General features: G+C 44.0%; 1 protein-coding gene across 9 annotated transcripts in view; it reads left to right on the top strand.

Annotated features, from left to right (window-relative positions):
• Nucleotides 1–23,815, top strand: part of SLC44A3 (solute carrier family 44 member 3) — a 75,944-nt gene that overhangs the window by 16,038 nt on the left and 36,091 nt on the right. For 7 of the 9 annotated variants that reach the window (XM_036906490.2, XM_036906491.2, XM_036906488.2 and 4 more), the window contains 4 exons: nt 5,593–5,753; nt 7,425–7,514; nt 8,727–8,851; nt 13,529–13,715. In XM_036906490.2, coding sequence (XP_036762385.2) covers nt 5,593–5,753; nt 7,425–7,514; nt 8,727–8,851; nt 13,529–13,715 — 563 coding nt within the window. The remainder of the gene's footprint in view (nt 1–5,592; nt 5,754–7,424; nt 7,515–8,726; nt 8,852–13,528; nt 13,716–23,815) is intronic. The other 2 variants (XM_036906495.2, XM_036906498.2) reach the window with 2 other exon arrangements.

Here is a 23,815-nt window from a genome sequence, read left to right on the forward strand (position 1 = left end):
GGAGATGGCTGGTAATTACAGGTATGCTTTGGTTAGGTAACTATATTCCTATTATGTTAATGTGTGTGCACAATTTAATTAGTAGTTTAAAACCTATCCATGCTGAAGTTACTCTACAAGAAGATATGTCAAAGAAATAATCAATCTTCCCAGGTTTTCTTCTGCCTGCTACTTCTATAGCTTTTCTTCTTCCTACCTAATCACAACCTTTAAATAGAACTCGTGCCACATGTCGAATTTACCGAGTATCATAATTCTTCCAAGTGGTAAAGACACCTCAAGACAAATGCTGGGCATAGAAGCCACAGGGCATTAATATGCAAAGAAGTAAAAAGCTAACCTTTTCAAACAATAAGGCTTCTCTCTCATTTACCAACTTAACATTTCCCTGTATGGCCCCGGAAGATGACTGGTTAGCCAGAGACAGGTAAGATTCCTCAAGGGAGGAACAACCTAAGACAGGCACAGTCGCAGGGGGCCATCTGATGAGAAAATGGGGAGCAGCAGAGGTGAGGCTTAGAACCTCCCCCCTCATGTTCTGAGAGAAATCTTCTGCATACATGGATGTTTATTGCCCTCGTCTAGCTCGGATTAACACATAGTCTACAGGCACACACCTGATCATCTACATTTGCTCTCTTACAACACTAAACTCTGTTTTCTACCTTTATCTCGTATCTACCTACCACTTCAGCATTTTATTAAAAATAATAATAATAAAGAGAGAAATGTGGTATCCACATATAAATCAAGTTTAAAAATCAAATGAATATTCATATTTGAACTGACTGTGTATAGTTCATAATGCATGAGCAAAACCGAAAGTTTCTGTGATGACTGCCCTTGCACTGCTCACCATGTAACTTATTCACTATGTAAGAATTTGTTCGTTATGCATCAGAAGATTGGAGACTGACAAAAATTAGGCTTGGGGTGGATTAATGATTGTGCATTGAGTATTGACCCCCCTATACAGAAATTTATTGTGGTTAACAACTATTTGATCAATAAATATGAGAAAAAAATATATATATATATATATCATCTTAAAAAAAAAAAAACTCAAAATAGAAATACCATTTGACCCAGGAATTCCACTCCTAGGAAATTACCCTAAGAATGCAGCAGCCCAGTTTAAAAAAGACATATGCACCCCTATGTTTATTGCAGCACTATTTACAATAGCCAAGAATTGGAAGCAACCTAAATGTCCATCAGTAGATGAATGGATAAAGGAGATGTGGTACATATACACAATGGAATATTATTCAGCCATAAGAAGAAAACAAATCCTACCATTTGCAACAACATGGATGGAGCTAGAGGGTATTATGCTCAGTGAAATAAGCCAGGCAGAGAAAGACAAGTATCAAATGATTTCACTTATCTGTGAAGTATAAGAACAAAGAAAAACTGAAGGAACAGAACAGCAGCCGACTCACAGAACCCAAGAATGGACTAACAGTTACCAAGGGGAAAAGTACTGGGGAGGGTGGGTGAAAAGGGAGGGATAAGGGGGAAAATGGGGAATCACGATTAGCACACATAATGTAGGTTGGGGGACATGGGAAAGGCAATACATACAGAGGAGACAAGTAATGATTCTGTAGCATCTTACTATGTTGATGGACAGTGACTTTAATGGGGTATGTGGGGGGGGGGACTTGATAATGGGGGGATTCTAGTAACCATAATGTTCAAGTAATTGTACACTAAAGATATCAAAATTTAAAAATTAATATATATAAACAATTGGACTATGCTGTGTTCCAGTGAAGCTTGATGTACAAAAACAGGTAGTGGGCTAAATTTGGCTGACCCCTACTTCAAATAAATAACAACAAAAAATAAGCATCCCAGTAAAACTAGGCAGAAGACTTGAAGAGACATTTCTCAAAAGAAGATATATAAACAGCCAATAGGTATATGAAAACATGCTTAATATCATTAGCCATGAGGAAAATGCAAATTAAAATCACAATGAGATATCACTGCACTAGTAGGGCTACATATCACATACTAGAAGGGCTATCATTTTAAAAATTGACAGTACCAAGTGCTGGTGAGGGTGTAGAATAACTGGAACTCTCAAACATTTCCGGTGGGAATATGAATGATGCAGCCACTTTGGAAAAAGCTTAGTGTTTCTTATAAAGCTAGGAATATACTTACTATATAACCCAACAATTCCACTTTTAGGTATGTACTAAAAGTGAAGTGAAAATGTATGTCCATAAAAAGACATATGTAAATTTGGATGGCAGCTTTATTTTTAACAGCCCCAAACCGGAAACAACTCAAATGACAATCAACAGGAGAATCAATTTTAAAAAATTCATACAGTGGAACAGTGGAATAGTACTCAGCAATTAAAAGGAATGATCTGTTGATACACATAACAGCTGACTGAAAGAAGGTGGATACAAAAGAGTACATATTCTATGAGTCTATTTAAATGGGATTATGGAAGAGTCAAAACTATAGTTCTAGAAATCAGATTAATGGTGTCTTTAAAGGCATGGAGATTGATTGGAAGGGGGTATGAGGGAATGTTCTGGGATGACAGAAATGTTCCACACCCTGAAAGGGGTGGTGGTTACATGAACATATCTATTTGTTAGAAGTCAATAATTGCACAATTAAGATCTGTACATTTCACTGTATGCAAATTTTATCTCAGTAAAAATAAGAGGAATCCCTTAAATTGGTACAACTGCTGTGGAAAGCAGTATGGAGGTTCCTCAAAAAATTAAAAACAGAAATACCATTTGACCCAGTAATTCCACTTCTAAGAATTTACCCAAAGAAAATGATTCAAAAGAAAATCCCTGATTCAAAAAGATATATGCACCCTATGTTTATCATCACGTTATATACAATAGTCAAGATACAGAAGCAACCTAAGTGTCCATCAATAGATGGATGAATAAAGATGATGTGGTACATACATACAATGGAATACTATTCAGACATAAAAAGTAAATACCAACATTTGTAACAATTTAGGTGGATCTAGAGGCTCAGTGAAATTAGCCAGGCAAAGAGAGACAAATACCATATGATTTCACTTATTTATGGAATATAAAAACAAAGCAAAACAGAATGAACTAAACTTTGGTAGCTTTATAGAAACTGAGAAGTGACTAATGTTTACTATAGGGGAGGGGTTGAGATAAATGGGTGGGGAGGGCAAGGGGGAAAAAGAGGCACAGAAATTCCCAATCATAATATAAGTTGGTCACAGGGATGGTAGTACAGCATGGAGAATATAGTCAGTGATTCTGCATCATATTCCTATATTGACAGACAGTAACTGAACTAGTTGAAATGAGGATTTCATAATATGAGTAACTGTTGGGCCACTGTGTTGTATATTTGAAACCAATGAAAGATCGTTTGTCAACAGTACTTCATTAAGAAAAAAAATCTCCGAAGTCTGTCAGCCCTCTGTTGGCAAGACCTAGGGAAACTGCACTCTCATATTTTGCTGGCAGAAAAACAAAATAGCTCTACTCCTCCAGAGGGTTATTGGCTACTACCTGTTAAAATTATAAATGCAAATACACTCTGACCCATCACTTATACCACTAGACTTATACCACTTATACCACTTCCTACAGAAGTACTTGCATATGTGCAGAATGACACATGTATGAGGTTATTTACTGCAGCATTAACTAGCAAGGATTTGGAACTCGTGTAAAAACCCAACAGAGGACAAGCTAAATAGAATCCATCCACACAACGGGGTGCTATGCAGCCCTAAAAAGAATGAGGACAACTCTTTGATATGAAGCAGTCTCCAAGTTATATTGTTAATTGAAGTAGCTAAGTCCTGGGGATGCCATATACAGGATGACTATAACTAACACTGCTGTATGATGTTCGAAAGTTGTAAAGAGAGTATATCCTGAGTCTCATCACAAGGAAAAAGGCTTTTTTCCACAATTAAAAAAAAAGAGGAATCCCTTATATTTTGATATGAACAGAGCTGCAAGATATATTAAGAAAAAGCAGGCTGTACACTGTATGCTGTGCACTACCTTTTACATAGTACAAGGTAGTACATATCCTTTAAAGGCATGGAGATTGTGCCTTTAAAGGCACTTATGTAAGTGTGATTTATGTGTTATGTACATGTAAGTGTGTGTGTATGTAGGATATAGTCAGAAAGCAATTTTCATTTTTTCTCTGTTTCTTTAAATTTTTTCAGTGGGACTAGCTTTTTTCTCTGCCCCTGAATGGAAATACAGTTATCAAGACTTTTTGGGTAACTTTTAGGTATTAGTGCTCAGTCACTTTAAGTTGTAAAGACACTTTCAATTTAGTAATTAAAATGTTCTGCCCAATGTTAAACTTCAAGTATGATTGACAGTTGAAACTTCTCCCTCCCCCAGTCTGGGCCAGGAGCAGGCAGGAAGGCTACGGTCAGGGAAGTTGGCTGCGGTCCTCTGCTTCCTGTATACTCACCTGTTCCTCTCCCACCTTGCTGAAACAGGCTTCTGACTCTCAGGGCTGGCACAGCAAAAGTGAAGACAAAAAAGAGGGAGGGAACAGGGGCATTTTTACTTGACTGATACCAGTACCAGCTCTCTGGGCTTGGAAGATGTCCCAGCCAGCTTTCTCCTTTGGGTACTTTTTGGGCTCTTTGGAGACATCTCATCACAGGGGTTCTCTCATCTGTAGTGCCCTTCATGTGGGTGAATGCATCTCTGGTCTGGCTGGTCATGTGTTAGGCCTTCCCTTGTCCTGAGGTATTATGTGGCCACCTCCAACTTCTTTCTGCTGAGGTCTCCACAGTCTTCCTTACAGCTGTTTTGGACACCAAGGATGCTAGCCTCCACTTCTCAGGGCTCAGACCTTAACCCATGGAGTCTTATAAGCCCTCTCAGTTCTCCATGAAACTGTTCTCCTCTGACTTAGGAATAACATTGTTCACCTTCTGCCCCTTGGGAACAAGGATGGATTCACATGACAGTTCTGTCAAAAAAAATCTGTTTAGAATTGTTCTTCTACATGATTCTATGCACTATGCACTTTTCAACAACCATACAGAGTGAACTTCACTGTAGTCAAATGAAAAATAAAATCAGCCAAGGAATGGGGAGATGCTTCAGAAGAGAATGTAGACTATGACAAATTAATTTAACTTACTACAAATACATAAAATAACCTAACCAAAGGGGGTGGACAGAAAAGGAACTGACCTAAGCAACTTTGAAAAACAGTTTTGTGAGTGGATACTGTAAGCTAAAGACAGAAATAACTGCACATAAACACTGTGCTATAGTTGGAAAGTTTGTTTCTCACGGGGTACTAGTTAACAATTCTGACACTACATACTAGGGTTGATTATAAGAAGGTCTAGGATCAGCAATACTCCAGTAGCAATGAGCACACCCAGTGCCCTGATCTTGGTTTCTAAATACCATTTTAGAAGGAGTCCTTGGAGAAATGACTGATTTTAGGGGTTGGATAAGAAAGGTATCAGATAAATTTGGCATCATCTTGTAGAACCAGAAAGTAAGAATGTGCTGAAGGAAAAAAAAGTAATTAGATAAATATCTTTGCCATTTGTTCTTTTATTTTTAGCAAGTCTTTTCCCTTGTTTAACCGATGCATCCCTCAAACACCTGAATGTTATTCCTTGTTTGCATCTGTTTTCATAAATGATGTTGATGCCCTCCATCGAATTCTAAGTGGAATAATGTCTGGAAGAGACACAATCCTTGGCCTGTGTATCCTCGCATTAGGTAATTTTCAGTTCATTTTATTTTAGTGGCTGTCCCAAAGTTTCTAACATTTATGTGTGTTGTACAATGAAAATTAGCCCCTTGACTGAAGTTAAAACTTCACTTCATATATTTTCTTTATAAGTATTTTCAGCATTTCAGATTCAAGTGGGAAAAGGGAAATAAGATTGGGGGAAGATCAGATGGCTCTCTACCAAGTGGCCTGCCTCCCTGGGGTGGGAGTTGTCTTAATATAGTGACCATGTTCCAGTGCCATTCCTCAGCTCTATATAAGGATGGATATAAAAGCAGATTGACAGTTTATGAATTGGCCATGAAAAGTACAACTGTCAGGGGGACCAGACATGCATGTCGTCTGGCCAGAGTGCCCTCTGCCTATTGGCAAGCTAGAGCAGAAGCTGCTTGGAAAGCAAGGGAAAGAGGTATATGCATCCGTGTTAGATAGCATCAGAAGGCTCTGGCCTGATGAGCTGCGCCTCCAAGGACCCTGCCTCCCTGGGCTTGCAGGCAGAGCAAGGCCTTGAGCCAGGACATTTCTGGGCATTTCTGGAAACAGCTACCTATCCGTGGCCCTTTAATAGTCCATTTGCTATGTTTCAGCTTGATAAGTTCCATTGAGTCAACTTTCTCTTTGAACAAGTTGAACAAGTTCTACTGCTATGGGTGATAGTAATGGGCTGTTATCTTCCCCCATCCCCAGTGGCTGCCTCCCAGCCTCTTAGCTAAAAGAAATTCTCTGGTCAGTCATTAACATGATTTTGCCAGATTTCAAACTGAGTTCTCCATAATTTCATTACTAAAAGGTCACTAATTCCTGATGATCAGTCACCCCTTATGTAACTTCCAGGCTATGACACAAACATGCCAGGCATTGTGCTTACTTTTAGCTCACTAAAACCTTGTTAAAATCTTGTCATTGTGTTTAGGAGGAGAAACTGAGGCTTAGAGCTTACGTGAGTTGGCCAAGGTCACAAAGCTAGTAAAGTAGGTAGCCGAGCTAAGATTCAACCCAGATCCGGCTGATTTACAAGTCCATGTTCTTAACCATTACCCTGAAATATCTAGATGTAATCTTGCTTTCTTGTTTAGAAAAAAAAGTAAACTAGTATTTATAAACTCACGGAAATACACAGAATAAATTCACAGGCCTAAAAACCCAAATACTGGAAAACAATATGTAGATCTTTGATACAGACAATTTACCATATAATTAGAATCTTAAATCTTCCATTCTTAAAGCCATTAATCTTTCATATTTAATAAGAATATCTGAGAACATTTAAAGTTAAAACTTTACATAAGCCCAGTATGAAATCTAAAGAGCGAAATATGATTTTTAAAAATGTCAATGGTTCATTTAGACTTAAAAGAAAAAAAGGTTTGAGGTATTTGGAAATGATACCTACTTAAAAAAAAAATTTTTTTTTTAACCTACGAAGTACACTAGCACTTTCAGAAACTAGTTTACTGTGCCAGACACTGAACTTGTATGTGCTTCAGAGTGTCCTGGGTGTGTCCTGTTATTCTTGTTTGGTAGATGTCCCAGACATTTAGAGAGAGAAGAAACTCCTCAGCCCCGCTTGTTGGGAGGGTTTTGTCCTGACAGTCTGGCTGTCAGCACCCTCATACTTGGTAGCTGTTGGGGTTCATACATTCTGCTTTATTTTTCAGCCTTGTCTTTGGCCATGATATTCACCTTCCAGTTCATCACCGTCCTGCTGAGTCACATCTTCATTGCGTTGGTTGTTCTGGGATTGTTGTGTAAGTATTTCTACTTGATTGATTTCTTTATGATTAAATGAAAAGCCTTTCCATTGGGTATAGAGCTTACAAGTCAGCTTTTTTGAGTTACATGGGGTCTTAGAGAGTCTCTCACCCAAACTTGTCATTTTACATATGGGGAAACTCAGGCCCAGAGAGGATGAAGAGAGTCACTTGTGTCCCCCAGATAATGGCAGAGTTGATGCCCAGTCTGCTGTCTCTTCCTCACAGTGCTGTCTCTGAGGTGAGCCTTCCAGTCAGTCCTGGTGTCCACACCATTAAAAGGTAATCCCAATGTCTATTGGAAGCCTTTTAAGGATTTCTTCTGAATGTTCGCATCACCCATTGGCATGTGGGTAGCCACAATTGTCACACAGAGATTCCAGCCATTTTGAAGCCCTGCAGGTTCTGATCTGGGGCCGGGTCCCTGAAACCCTCTCCCATGCCCGCTGTTTCCCTTTTTGTTGCTGGAATGTGGATCCATCCATGCATTGTTGAGAAAGGGAATCCAAAAGGGACAGGGGCATCAGTTCAAAGCAGCTCTTATGTACCACAGGTAAGGGATATTTTAATTTTTAACAATTGGTATGACCGTAGTGTTTTATCCCCTAGATAATCAGCTGTGCCTTTAGCACCTTAGAGCTCTGTGGCTTCCAGGTGCATAGAATGACTGTGCTGGGGGACAGGCAGGGTGGCTTGTGAGGATGCTTTTCCCCCTCTATGACTAGAAAAGAGGACCCTGATCTTCCCAGGCACTGCGATGTGTTGTGGGTAGCATTCAACACCTAAATGGAGAGCATGTGCAATGTCCGAGTATCCTCGCAGCCCTTCCGGTACCAAGCCGATAGCCAGGCTCCCAAAGAAGCTGTCAGCAGCAGAGCGCATAGAGAAATCTTAGGCTTTGGACTCCAATGTTGTTCTCCCACCACCCTGGTACCATTTCCTCACTACACCCTGACCCAAACTGTGGGCTGGGCTGACGGAAGGCACCTGGCATCACCTCCCTGTGTCAGCGATAAACAAGCAGGTGCTCAGGTCTTCTGGGTCCAGGGAGTGCCACCCCGGCCCTGTCCAGCTCCTTCAGAGGGTCAGATGTGGCCAGTGAAGCCCCAGGCACTTGGAACCTGCAGCCTGAACAGGGCTGCCTGGTGGGGTGGAGGGGAGCGGTGCGTATGCATGTCTGCTCAGTTCCCATGGTGCTTTGCTTTCTAGTTGTCTGCGGTGTCTTATGGTGGCTGTATTATGACTATACCAACGACCTCAGCACAGAATTGGACACAGAAAGGGAAAATATGAAGTGTTTGCTGGGGTTTGCTATTGTATCCACAGTGATCACGGTAAGAAATGCCCTTCCAGCAGCAGATGAAAGGAGGCTACCAGAACTCTGAAATACAAGTGACTAGATTTTAACAAAAACAAAACATTTTTTTCACCTCAGAATGTACATACATATTAGTACAGTGAATGTACATAAAATATTTAGTGCCTTTGTTTTTTTGAAATACCTATGAAGGAATAATTCAAAACCTTCAGAAAGTGGGGAAAAGGGTCTTTTTTTCTTTCCAAGTCATTTCTACCATCTCTTAGAGGTTAATTTGTTATCCTTGCTGATTCATTAACCCTGTAGAACCATTTTTTACTCCCAGAAGGCTGTAAGGTGGACATTCTAAGGTGGACAAGCTTGCAGACTTACAACAGTTCCTATTTCCTGTCTGTGAGGAGGGGCCTGCCTTCCAGCCAGTGGATGCTCTGCTGTCTCCAGGATGTGACAGCGCCCACTGCCCTGGAACACAGAGAGCCCTTTGTTTCCAAACCTGCTGGCCGCTGGGTTATTTTGGTTTTCAGAGAAACTGCTGCCTCTTCAGTGACTCCCTAGTTGAAACCAGGCAAACAGAATGTTAAGGCAGCAGGAACTGGCTGTTGGAGGAGAGTGGTTGACACCAGAAAATCACTCAGGTCACTTCTAGTGTCAGAAGTCCTGGCAACACAGGGCCTTGGAGAGAGTGTGGAACTGATTTCGGGGGGCCCATGGTCTTCCTTGCTGGTGTGCTGCTTGCTGACTGTTTTAGGGATGAGCAACACCAGAGGTCCCCACAAGCCCATTCCATCTTTCAGCAAATGCAGACTTTCTCGGCACCTCCATTCTCTCCTTCCAGGACGTCCTTCAGTTCCTTAATTTGGTAGTCTTCACATTTCTCTAGTGAGGTTTCAGGTTTGTGTTCTTCACATAAACTGTGCCTCAGGAAACACAGGTGATAAAGCGATGCTCTTGCTTTGTTCTGCCTCAGGCAGTGACCAGGCCTGTAGTTGAGCCAGGGCTTATGAGGGAGGCTGGGGAAGGAAGACACCCCTCCCCTCCCCTCCCCCAGGCCAAATACTGGGACTGGAGGGCATGGCCAGGGTCAGAGCAGGACTGGGGAAGGAGCAGAGCAGGGACAGGCAAGGCAAGGGGAGAGCCTGCTTCCTCCCTGAGCCCTCCACAGGGCTTCCTTTGTCTTCACACACCAAACCATTGACCGCCCACAGGCTGAGCTCAGAGATTAATTTTCCTCTTCACTGAGTGTAAGGTTGGTGAAAGGGGAGGCTATGAAAGCAGAGAGAAGCCGTTTCCACCTGTGTCCGTTGAGGACTGCCCGGGGGCTAGTACAGAGGGTGGAACATGCACCATTGGACACGTGCACCAAGTGGTGGTGGCTAGATGCGCTTGTCCTCATAAGAGCCTGAGGTCTTCATCAGCAGCCCCTGCTATGCACAGCGCTCGGCACTAAGCCATGGAGCCAGCAAGACACAACACACAGAGCACCTCTCGCGTGATGCGGTGAGTTACAAAGCAAGCAGTGCCGGGTCGTGGTGCCTAGGGATGGGTGCCAGCCTTTGCTATCTTGGGCCTACATTCCAATCTATGCCCCACCAGCCACTGTGTGACCTTGGAGGAATGACTTGGCCTCTGAGGCCTGGGTCTCCCCAACTCTCTAATGGGAATACTGCTGCAAGGTTGCCTGAAGGGGGATGGATCTCCCTCCTCCCTAGGGCGCATCCACCTTGGAAGCTTGGCATTGCCACCAGAGAGCCACCCCTAATGCCCCTTGGCTGGAGACCCAGGGGGAGGACGCTGGGCTGGCTGTGGAGCAAGAGGAGGGCCGTGCCCAGGAAAACCACTGCCTGCCTGCTTCTCTCCCCACCAGCCAGGTGTCGGCTCCTCAGACGCCAGCACAGGGTGAGGGAAGGACAGGGAGAGGAAGCCAGCTTGTGTCCACAGGTCAGATGCCACTCCCAGTCCCCAGCGTTGGTCTCCAAGGGGAAGGAGAGTCTCAGCTTCCCCCTTCTCCCTCACTCCTTCTTTCTTCCCCTGCTTTCCCAGAGAAGAGAAAGAGTGGAAAACCAACAGTATGCAGAAAGGAACAGAAGCAGAAGGAGGGTCACCTGCCCCCACCCTCATCCTTTCTTGCTCCCCTCAGAACCCCACTTCTTCCCCATCCTCCCCCAACCCCTCACTGTGGGTTGGGGCCCAGCAGACACCTTGAGAGTGTCACCTGGTGAAGTTATCCCGGAAGTTCCTTGCGTGCTACCAGGACCACCTGGTGTATGGGGATATGTTCCTGTCTCTTGAGTTCCCAGCAGCTCTTTACAAATCCACTTAAAAATGTTCTGGAAAGTTGGGGGTGCCTATGAATATTATTTAAATAGTTTCAAAATAACTGCTAGCAGCAATGAAGAAAACAGTGCGAGTGGCATTAAATGCTCAGGGCATCAGCCTAGAAGCATAGGCTGAAATGCAGCTCCTTGCAGCTTAGAGCCCAGAAGAGTGAAGTCAAGGCTTGGCCCCTGTGGTGAGTCTGCCCTGCTGTGCACCCCAGCCCAGCCCGCACCCCCAGCCTGGTCCCCTTTAGGTGATGCTGACCACAGTTGAGACTGGGGAAAGGAAGGGGTTGTGGTTAACTCATTACTTCTGAAGAACATCCTTGTAGTGTAGTTTGAGGTTGAGATGAGTGTTTTATGCATATATGTATACACATATACATATAAACATGTATAGGTGTGCATGTGTACATATGTGTGTGTGTGTGTACATACACTAAGTTGTAACACACACACATTTAAATATACATCTCTAAGCATTTCACTCAGGAACTAGGAGCCAGATTTATTTGCCTAAAAGTGATATCATTTTTCTTTGTCAAAATTTTAAGTACAAAATAAAAAAGCCCACTTCTGTGTTGATTGTGCTAGACATTGAGGATACAGAAATGGGAATTCCTACTTAGCCTTTACAACTGATGGACCTCCTCTGGGCATCTTCCTGGCTCTCCCTGACACTCCCTATGGCCAGGTTAGGACTCTGCTCCCAGCTCTGGGTGCTGTTTGGCAGGATTAGTCCACCATCCTCTGACTTTTCTCCACTTGACCATGAGATCAGGAATGCTCCAGCCCAGCTGGAGGAGAAAGGACATCAGAGGCCATGGGAATAGCATGTGTGAGGTCACATGGACAAGAGAATGACCTGCAGAAAGTTCCCTTGGCAGAAGCCTGAGAGGCAGTGCACAGAGGGGCCGTGCTAGGAAGGCCCTGATCTGTGATGATAATGACTTTGATCTTTACCCTGGAGCACTGGGGAGCTGTTGCTGGATTTTGAGCAGGGAGATGACATAACTGACTCTATCCTGCGAAGATCCCTTTAGCTGTGGGTTGGAGGAGAGGGTGTGATGGGGCCAGGGGTCTAAGGGGCTTAAATGAAGAGGCTAATGAGGTTTGGGATCCAGATGAGAGATGATGAGACTTGAGTGGCATCAACAGTGGGAATAGCAAGGGCAGGGTTGATTGAAGGACCTATCAGGAAATTTGATCCAGGATTGTGTTACATGATGGACACTGTGCCAGTCCTTGACAGTAAGGGGTGAACTGCCCTCGAGGGGCTTAATCTAATGTGAAATTCAGACATGCAAACATTTACAGTAGAATATATTGAGTGCTTCCATAGGGTAAGGATAGGATGAAATGAAAGCACACAGGAGAGGAACTTAACTTATTCTTGGAGAGTCTAGAAAAATTAGGACCGCTGGAGTAGAGAATATGGGGGAAAGATGAAATATTACTATGACGATAATGAATCTGGTTCAGGACAAGTTGAATTTGAGATACTAGGGTATCCATTGTTTGGTCAGTAACCGATGTACTTACCTGATCTGGCTCTTACAGACAAGTGAGGCTGGAGATTTTTATTTGAAGGTTATCAGCTTCTAGGAAGGATGCTAAAATCACCAGGGAGTAGGTGGCACCCCTCAAAGACGCTAAGAAACAACAACTAGAGAAACAGGGAGAGAGCCAGAAGAAAGAGCAATCACAGAAGTCAAGGTAAAAGAAAGTTTTAAGAAAAAAGGACTGGTCAGAGATTCACATGCCATGCTGAGGTCAAGCAAGACCCAGAATGTCTCCATGGGAGTTGGCATTCACGGGTCAGATGAGGTGACTTTGGGGAGAGCAGTTTCAGGAGAGTACTGGGGTCCAGAGGTTTACAGGCAGTTAAATGAGTTGGCATGTGGAAGTGTGGATGGCAGTGTAGACTAGTCCTGCAGAAGCTGGACAGTGAACAGATGAGGAGATGGCAGGGGCTGGCATGGGGGTGGGGGTTAGGGAAATTGCCTTTGCAGCCCTTCAGCATCTCTGAGTATCTTGTGTGCTGCGGATGGGGGAGTAGGTGGGCTAGAAGACAGCTCCCTGACGCTAGAGGACCTTGTTCTCATTTTCTCTTGCTCTTTGACCAGCCCGCAAGCTCCCTCAGGGAAGGGGCTGTGACCTGTTCACTGGTAAAGCTGCAGGATCCAGCATAGGGACCAGGACTGTGTAGATGCCCAGTCAGTGTTTGAGAATTTAACTGTTCAGTTACAGGAGAAGTAGTAAGTAACTATCTTAAAAGAGCTGTTTGCTGAGATGTCAGAAAAATATTAAGGTTTGTTTTAAGCTCTTCTCTGTTCTTCATTGTTTTGAATAATTTACTCTAACTCCTTTCTCACCAGGCAGTTTTGCTCGTCTTGATTTTTGTCCTCAGAAAGAGAAAAGAATTAGCAGTTGAACTTCTCCAAGTCACAAATAAAGCCATCAGGAGCTCTCCTTTCCTTCTGCTCCAGCCACTGTGGACATTTGCCATCCTCGTTTTCTTCTGGGTCCTCTGGGTGGCTGTGCTTTTGAGCCTGGGAACTGCAGGTAAGGGCAGAGGGTGCTGGTCCTATCCTCACCGTTTTGGAAACATTGGTCCGTTTTGGTAGGGACTGAACCTGTCATGCAGCTGGAGCCATGAGGTAGGGGACAGCAGTGATGCTGCTGGGATCTGTCATGGAAGAAAGCAGGAAAATCTTTCCTCCTTTGTATTGGCTTATAGAAGCTGGGTTTGTATGTCACGAGAGAATAAATTCAGCAAAGACTGAAAGAGATTTAGGAAAAACTACATTATGAACAAAAGCCTATAGAAAGAATATCATCAAATGTTTCTGGGTCTTAAGTTTATCCAAGGTAATTTACCAACTCCTCTCAAATCAGCAGGTGATAAAGAAGGGCCCAAGAAAGACCCTATTACAATGCTGTTGTGCAGAAGTTTAAAGCAAGTGCACATGGATGTTTATGTGGCTTTGGTCCTGAGAAAACAATACTGTGTCCTCCCCCTTCCTGTCATATCTAGAGAGTGGCTTTCCACTAGAGAGATCCCTCAGAATGAGCTCAGGGCATTACTCAAATGCACATGTCTGGGCTCCATCCTCAGAGATTCCTATTCACTTGGTTTGGGGTAGGGCTCAGTACATAGTTTTCTTTCTTTGGAGCCCCAAATAGGCCAAAGTAGTGCTATTATCCAGAGTGCTGTCCAATACCAGATAAATAGCTTATGTCAGAATACATATTACTCCACTGCTTCCTTCATTGAGGAAGTCTCGCTGTGAAAAAATAAAATGTCAGCAGAAGGAAACAATGGCTTAGTGATCCAGTGGCTCTCCATCCTGGCACATCCAGGACTAGCAACGGTGTGAGGACAGACAGCGAGGCTGTGGACACAGTTTGAGTGGCACTGTTCTAAATCTTATGTAACTCCTGTACTGGGTTTGGCTAAGGCCCAGATTCACACTCTGATGCGAGTATAAAAGGGTAAGTTGCTTTCTGAGACTGTTACCAGGCAGGTAAGAATCACAGGAGATGGCAAATCCAGAAGGCTGATGTAATTTCTTCATGGTTTTTCAAGCTTATTTCCCCCCCCTGTTGACTCCAGTCAAATATGTACAAATAAGCATCGTATAGCAGACTCTGAGTGAACTGGGTTCTCCGCCCACCCGTCTGCAGTAAATGGACCCACTGGAGAGAACTTAAAGACTGTCAGCAAGCTCCCTGCAAGACACAGCCCGTGTCTCCAGCTTCAGAGATGACGGGGGAAGTCTCTTCTGTTGGGAGTCTCTGGGAGCTCGCTGAAGGCCTGCAGTGAGCTTACAGTAGTTATCCAGGAAGGAGCTGTGGTTAAACAGGTGCAGGCCTGTAGTCAGTCAGGGTGAGGTTTGTGTGGGAGTGACAGAAAACTCACAACCACTGACTTAACAAGACGTAAGGTAGTTTCTCTCTCAGGTAAATGAAGTCCATGGGAGGAGACCCCATGCCAGCATAGTCCTCCAGGGGTCCAGGACCCAGGAGCCTTCTTTCTTTTATCTCATTTCAGTACCTTGTAGCTCAAATCCTCTACCACTTGCTTCTACCTGGCAGCTGAAATGGACACTCAGGCACCAGCCATATGTTGGTCCAGCCATCAGGAGGGTAACCGTGCCCCGCCCTCCCTCACCCCTTCCCAGGATCATGGCAGCGCTTCTGCCTCCACCCCTTTGGCCAAATCCTGCTGACATGGCTGCACCAATCTGCAAGGGAAGACTGTACACATAGTTTGTTCTTGTAGTTCAAAAATTAGAGATTCTATTACCAAGAAAGGAGGGCAGCACAGATATTCTGAGGCAGCTGGAAATCTCAACTAGAGCCACAGAACAGTTCTTCTGGCTTGCGTGCTTGAAGTGGTCTTGGTGCAGGTCAGAAAGGAAGGCAGTGGCCTTGGTACCTGCAGCGAAATAAGCATTTGTGAAAATGTCCTGAATTCCAAGCTCTATACTGGGTGTTCTCTTACATTCTCTCCTATAAGCAGCACCATCTCCTTCTGATGTGTATGTTGTTATGCTCAAGTTTTGGGCAGGAAAACTGAGGTTCTGAGGATGTGCTGCAGGTGATACAGCTAGGAAGTACAATGGCTCTCTGGCCCCCAAGCACTAGAACAGAATGTGTATTCTTTCCACTATTGCACAGTTTCCTTGTGTCCAAGAAACAAAGCTAGGAAGCAAAAAGCAGGCCTCCTCAGGTTTTCTGTCTAGTCAGAGCAGTACTGCAGTGCAGCAGTTGGCAGGCAGGTGTGGCCTGGGCCCACAATGTTGTGTTTGGGGCCTGCAGCTGCAGGACAACATGGCAGGGCCAGAAGCTGAAGCTAGAGCAGGCTGAGTGAAGTGTGGTGGGGTTGGCAGGGCATGGTGGGGTGGTACTTGAGCCCTTGCCCTAAAGAATCACCAGAGAAAGGGCAAGGTCTTGGGAATACAGCTCAGGCCCAGTGGAAGGCCCTCCTCCTTCAGCCTCTAGAGCCCCCCACCCCACTGCCCATTATGGGCTGTGAGTTTGAATGAAGGGAGTTGTCTCTGCTACCCAAGATGCTTTGGAGCATGTTTGTTCTTTCTCTAATTCACAGGGTAGGTGAGCACTGTGGGGACGAGTCCCTGGGCAAAGCAGTAGGGAAGAGGGTGGCCTCTCCCCTCAGCACTTCAAGTTGGATGGGGTGGATTGACAGTTAAACATGTGCTCATGGCAAAAGTTCGATGAAAATCACAACAGGGAAAATCTGGGGAACTAAAGCACCAGAACGAGGCTCCAACCCACTTTGTGTGTCAGGGAAGGCTTTTCAGAAGATGGGCTAGAAATTGCCAGAAGATTGGAAAATGCAGAAAGAGGCAAAGGGGATTCGATATGGGTCACAACCAAACACAGGGAAAGAACCAGGCCATAAAGGACAAGGACAAGAGCCATTCCTGGGAGTGGGGGTGCAGTAGGAGAGGAGCAAGCCCCAGGCCAGCTGGGGGGTGAGCCACCAGCATGGTGCCCCTTCAGTAAAGTCGGGCCAGGGGAGAGTTAATAACCTCCGCCTGAGGATTGGGAGCACAAGGGGCAGGGAGACAGGCTGATCCGTAGGGTGGAAGGTAGCACGCTGCTGTACAGCCTCCCCAGAGAGCGGTGTGCTAAACTGTGGCAGGCCTCTGTCAGTGGGAGAAGTGAACCGAGCACAAGTGGGAGGAATGGAGGGGTAGGAAGGAAAACTGATTGCCCAGGATCGCTGCAGAGTCAGTGGGCAAGCTCATCTTCCACTCCACAGAGTGTCACACAGAGTGACTGCCTTCTGTCCTCCCTGGAGTCACGCATCATAAAAACCAAGCCGGCCTTGCCTCTGGCCTCCTGATTCTCCTTTCCACTCACCTGACCCAGATGCACAGAACTCCCTTTGTTTTCCAAGGCCTTTTCACTCAATGCCAGTGCCGCCAGGCAAGCAGCTGCATCCCTTTGCTTCATGGCGCTTTGATCTTCAGAAGATGCCCTGGCTACACTTGAGAGAGACCGCGAGCTGCTCTCAGGGCTGAAAAGACGCACAGTGATTAGGGGAGGGTCGCCCCCACCGGCACCTGACTGTCTCCCTTCAGTGCTCTGTACACTTACAGAATCCTCAGGCTCTCTTCAGTCTGCGCCTGATGTTATGTGAAGTGTCCTTGGCGGGTTAATAGTTGAGGTTTTTATGGTATCAGATGGTTGAATGAATTAACATTTTAATGTGTAAAAAGGGAAGTACAGAAAATTTGAACTTAGGTTGATTGTTTTGCCCAAATGAGCTACTTCTCTAGTGACTGTAAATCATCCTCTGAACTAATTGACATATTCTGGCTTATGTGGGGATTGTTTCAGCAGAGCATATCAAGGGCCCCCAGCAATGACATTCTTGTTGGCTGGGACTTGTCTGCTACCAGCAATGTGACAGTGACTACTAAACTCCAGGGGGAAAAGCCAGAATGGTAATAACCTTGGGAATCCAGCAGGCGTGGTCGGCAGGGTGGAAAGAACCCACGTGACCTGATTATCCAGTTGTCATCAAGGTGGTCTGGGAGCCCCAGAGTCTGATCAATGGAAAAGGCCCACTGTGGGGGCCTTTCTGTCCTGGTAAGTGCTGCAGTTAGAAGAGGTACCACTCAGCATGCTTGGGACAGGCAAAGGGCTGTGCCTGGAAAGGAGGCAGCAGTGTTAGACAAGGTTTCCTAGGACCTGGCTCCAGCCGAGTTCTGGCCTTCCTTCTATGTTAATCCCCTGCACTTCCCTTTCCCATTTTACAATGAAAAAAAAGGAAGCTTTCTCCAGGCTTTCCCACAAGGATATTAAGAGGCTGAGATGGGACCAGAGCTTTGCTTTGCAAATAAGGGACCATATGTTCCTTGTATTAGGAATTAATATCGACTAAGAAATATCTAGTATTAGCTTCTACTTTGTGACTTATTCTCTGCTCTGCTAGGCATATTTGAAAAAACAGTTTAAAAGAAAAGTGTCTTCTTTTTTTTAAGTTACTGGAGATTGAGAAGATAATCGAACTTATTTCACAAAGCCTACCAGTGGCCCAGCCCTGCTCTAGAAACAGGTGGAGATTTGAAGTAATTCCTGTTTTTCAGAAGCTGATGGTCCTTTTGGGCAGGTGCAAAGGAAAACTGACTCCATGAACATCTCTGCCTCTGCACCTGCTGTGATCTTTGTCCAGAATCCCCTCCTTTTCACCAACTCTCATCCGAACATTCTGTCCAAGAAACCGTGGAAAGCTAGTCATCCTTTAAGAATTGTTTAGAGTGCTATATTTCTAAGAAAATCTCCTGTAAATTCCCCAGGCATACTCAGATACTTCTTCATTTTCCTTGCATTTTTTTATATTCTTTATTCTTTCAACAAATACCCATTGAATGCCTGCTATTGTAGGCCTGGGCACTGGAGATACAGCAATGAACAGAACAAAGGCACTAGTGAGTGGGGAAAGAGGAATAAATACGTAAATTTGTATCAGATGGTGAAAATTCTATGGAGAACAACAATATAAGACAATGACTTGTATGTTGCTATCCTACTAAAGTAGGAACATCTTGAGTGCATAGACTGTGTCTTTTTCTTTTTGTTTTTTAACTCAGCGTGTTTCCCCTGAATGGGTTCAGTAAATGTGTGCTGAATCAGTAAGTGAAATCACATCAGTGCTGTGAGTATTAAATGAGATGTATGTATGGAAAGAACTTTGTAAATTACAGGCTCTGTGTATGAGCTTTTCTACTCTTTTCCCTGGTCCTCATGCTGTCAGAGTTGAAGCTGAGCCAGTGGGAGACAGGCAGGATAAATGTCAGCAGGCTGGAGGTCCAGCAGGACACTTGGGCCGATTTGCTGGAAGAAGCCAAGTATACAGAATGTGCTAGAAAGTTCAGCCCTTCCAAGTTGGGCCTGCCTCCTTTGGGAAATTATCCTAACCAGCTGGACTGTCTTCCTTGAGAAACTCCCATTTATGTGGATCATGAGTGTCGTCTTAGTCTTATGAAATGCCTTAAAGCTTGCTTATGATACCCAGACTGATAACTAGCTGCATGATGAATTTCCTCCAGGATGTATTGATGAGCCCCTAGAAGGATCTCCAGAAAATGGTCTCAGACCTTTCTGATGGCATATATTACTGAGGAAGGTTGGTTCATTCATTAATTCAACAAATATTTGTTGAACATTTACAGTTGGACCCTGTTACAGATGCTGGAGATACCGCCTTCCTTCCAGTTTGGAAGCTAGAGGGAGAGAGGCATTAAATAAAATAAGTAAGTGGATTTTATAGTTTATTAAAATTTGGTAAGTAGAATGGAGAAAGAATAGCAAAGAGGAGTGGGAAATGCTTAAAGTGGAGTACAATTTAAAATTTGGTGACGGGGAAGGGCTTCTTTGAGAAGGTGATATGTGAGCAAAGATTTGAAGGCATGGGCAGAGCCACGAGGCTGTTTGAGAGAAGGGACAACATTCTTGGCCAAGGGGACAGCAAGAGGCAGGGGTGCTGGGGGCATAGCCAGGAGGCCTATTTGGCCAGAGTGGGCATGGGATCAGATCCTCAGATGTTGTAGTCTTTTATAGGAACTTTAGTTCTAATCAGAGATGGGAACTCAATACAGCATTGTAAGCAGAGTAGTGACATGATCTCTAACTTATATTTTAATAGTGATTTAGTGAAGAGATGATGGCTTAGAGCAGGGTCATAATGGTGGATGCGGTGTCACATACTGGATTCTTCATTTGTTTTGAAGGATTTCCTGATGTACTAGTTGAGTGTGGAAGAAAGAGGAGGTGAGGTTGACACTGAGGTTTTTTGGCCTGAGCAAGTAGAAGGTGGGATTGCCATCAAATGAGATGGAGCAAGACTTTGAGTGGAGCGTTTTAGGGGGAGATCATATCGCCTTTGGTGTGTTCATTGAGATGTCTTATAGGCAGCCAGACGGAGATGTCAAGTAGGCAGCAGGCTATTTGAGTCTAAAGTTTCTGGAGGAGGTACCAGCTAGAGGTCTACATTTGCAGGTTTGGAAGCATGTAAAAATATATTTAAAGCCGTGAGGTTAGAATGAGTTGTAGAGAGAGAAAAGAGGAAATCCAAGGACTGTGCTTTAGGTGCTTTGGTGTTTGGAGACGTAGAGACAAGGAATAAGGAAAGGAGACTGACTGGGAGCAGCCAGTGGGCAGGAGAGAAAGTGTGCTGTGCTGGAAGATGGGTGAAGAGTTTCAGGGATATGTGAGTGGTCCAGTGTGTCAGTGCTGCTGGTCAGTAAGGTAAGAACTAAGGATTGGATATTGAATTTGACAGCATGGAGGTGAACCACAAAGTTTTAGCAGAGTGTCAGGAAGTGGATCGTGATTTAAATGGGTTTAAAAGAAAGTGGAAGAAAAAAATTGAAAAGAGTAAGCAGAGTCAATCCTGAGGAATTTGGCCATAAAGAGGAACTGAGAAATGGCAAGGAACCTGGAGGAGGCGAGTCAAGAGTAGATTTTTTTTAAAGATGTGAGATGGTTAAAAATGATTCAGTAGAGAGGAACATTTTGATGCAGCAAGGAGGAGGGGGAGAACTGCTGAAGAGAGAGCTTCAAGTAGGTGAGTAAGAGGGCCAAACAGAGGGGCTAGTCTTAGGATCACGGACGCCAAAAGGAAGGTTATTGACCAAGGGTGAGGATGGGGGAAAAACTGTTAGAGGTTAGAGGAGCAAATATATAGTCCTGCAGAGGAGGAGATGAGTACAGACTAACATAGCAACGTGTGAGTTCCTGATAGTCACTCAGATGGTGTTTTCTTTCTGATTTCTTGCCTCTTTCATTTTTTCCCCTAATAGCTAATGTCCAGCATGATTCCAGCATGCAGTAGATGCTTGATAAATATTTGTTAATTTCATAACTGAAATCATATCCGCCTCTATTTCAATTATAGCTAACCCTGTATTGTACTTTATTGTTCTAAGCACCTCCCCATTTCATCCTCCCAGCAGCAGCATGTGTGCTGTTAGAGCCCTGAGATCAGATGGGGTCACCAAGGCAGTGAGAAGTAGGTATTGCTAGTGATAAAAGAGATTTTTAAAAGGTTCCATAACTTGCCTGAGGTTAGTCAGCCATTAGAGGACAGTGCAGAGATGTGAATCCTGGCCTGTGTGACTCTCAAGTCCTAGCCTGTAACCTCTGCCCCAGAGTTCATCTTGTCTACCCTCTTCATCTGTGCTGAGAGACAACTTGCAGCCCAGGTTGCCTATCACATGTGTCAAAGCTAAGACTGGAATCAAGTTCTCTCCCAGTATAATACCCCTTCCACTACCATTCCCAAGATTCATCAGACTTGGGGATCTGTCTGCAGTCCAGTTCCAATTCCTACACATAGTAGTAGCTTTATTCTAACAGGCCTCAGCAACAGACTGGTTTTGGGGCTCCAGCTTGCACTGACACGGCCATCCAGGAGAGGGCACACACGTGTGTATAAACAGGCCTGCCCCACCCACAGGCTATATCAGACTTGTTCCTGAACCTACAGCCTGAAGCCACAGTGCCTGATTCTTCAGAGAATGTTTGCTTAATGCAGTGGTTTTCAAGCGGCAATTTTGTCCCCAGGTGGCATTTGGCAATGTCTGGAGACATTCTGGGTTGTCATAACTGGAGGAGGGGAGGGATGATGCTCCTGGCATCTGGTAGGCAGAGGTCAGGGATGCCACTAAAACATCCTACAGTGCACAGGACAGCCCCCCCAACACCAGCAACAAATTATCTGGTCCAAAATGTCAATTGGTGTGTTGAGAGGTTGAAAAATGCTGCCTTAAGTAAAGTCTATAAGCAGCCTGGTATAACTGAGCCAAAGGAACAAATAGAAGATTGCTTCAAAATTCAAAAACAACTGTGTGACCAGTCAAGAATAACTTATGGCTTATGCTTCTTTGGGGAAAGCCAGGGATTGAGTGCACTGCAGATCATGACTTACTGCTTTAGCTGCTCTCCATAAGCTGGCTGTTGCCATCAGTGTGCCCAGCTGGAATATGTGTGAATGTGCCCTTCCCAAAGGGCAACCACAAGGAAAGAACATCTCTCTTTAGCATCCAGGGCCTCTCCACTGACCTATCATCTGTCAAGGAAAGTGTTCCTCCTGTTATGTGGAAAAGTTCTACACCCCCAAATTATTTGGGATGTTGTAGACCTGTCCTTGCAAAATCATAGTCTATCCCCAGGAAGGAGCAGTGTGCTTGCTGGCTGGCCCTGGTCACTTCTGATATTCCATGGAGTGGTTCTCCTAGTCTCCACTGGCCTGATCTACCTAAGCATGCATGTTAGTTGTGAGGGGTCACCTCCTTTGACATTGGGAGTGCTTTTCTGAAACACAACCATTTTGGAAAAGCATAAACATTTATTAGTGCCTTACCTGAAGCAGAGATTGCCTCCAAGCCAGAATGTACCCAGTGCTTGATAAAATATTAACTTCTCTCTGTAAATCAAACTACTGCACTATTTCTCACAAGGTGACTCTTGTTCAGCAGAACCAGCCTAGTCTGTGGAATCAGACTGCTCCACAGAATGATTATCTTCTCCCACTTGCTTTGTGCAAACCCTATGTGAATGTCTAAAGACCTGTGAATTATAAGCCAAAAATCAATTTATGGCTATGAAAGGAAATATGAAATTCTCTTTAAATGTTCAAGTCATAGATTTTGTCAAAGACCAAAGTGCCCATCTTCTTACTTAAAATAGTTTATTTAAAATATGTAGCATAGGACATCTAGAAATCAAACATAGCCATGGAGCTGGGATTTGGATTTACCAAATCCAAATAGCATTGAATTGAATTGCAGAGTTAATTTGAGGGCTTCCTTTAATGAGGGAAAATAAAAGAGGGTATAGCCATGAAGTGGTAAGGCACTACCTTGCTGGCCTTGATTTAATATAGTATCATGCTTCTGAAATTTAATAACTGTAATAATAACCATTTTTACAGAGTGATTATTTCTAAGGACCAGGCCCTATATTAAGCACTTGCCAGGTAATTTCTCTCAGACTACCACCAGGAAATGGGTATTATAGATAAGGAGGTAAAATAGCTTGCCCCAATCTACCCAAGCAGGGATAAAGCTGAGATCCAAACCTAAACGGTTAACGCTGAGGCCCAGTACACATTTTAAATGTGCTAGAAGAGTTTGCTTTTGAAATGAAATTGGAAATGAATTCCTTTGAAAATTGAAGATCCCTGTCTCTCCCAAGAAGTCTAAATTTTTGGTGAGGTGGGATTCCATAACACTGTCCCAACAGCAGGTCTGTGGGGTTTCATCAACACATTTTGTTTGCATCACAAAGTGGTATGGTAGAAAAAACATGTGTATTATATATATATATATATATATATACACCTCCAGATTTATATTCTTCTTCCATTAATCATGAGCACTGAGACTTTACAAAAATTATTTGACTCTTCCAAACCTCAGTTTTATCTACAAAGTGGGATGAGTATTAGGGTATAGGCCAAGTGCCATGCAAAGTGCCTACCAGTCATTGTAATTATCATTGTTGATATTATTCATAAGTTAAATGTATGTTCTCGATTTTCAGTTTTTGCTCTGAAAATATTAAATTATGGTGGATGCTTCAAATTTTACTTTGGCATCCATGTTTCATGTAATGCCAAAGACCAG

Source organism: Manis pentadactyla, chromosome 4, assembly GCF_030020395.1.
Source record: "Manis pentadactyla isolate mManPen7 chromosome 4, mManPen7.hap1, whole genome shotgun sequence".
NCBI lineage: Eukaryota > Metazoa > Chordata > Mammalia > Pholidota > Manidae > Manis > Manis pentadactyla.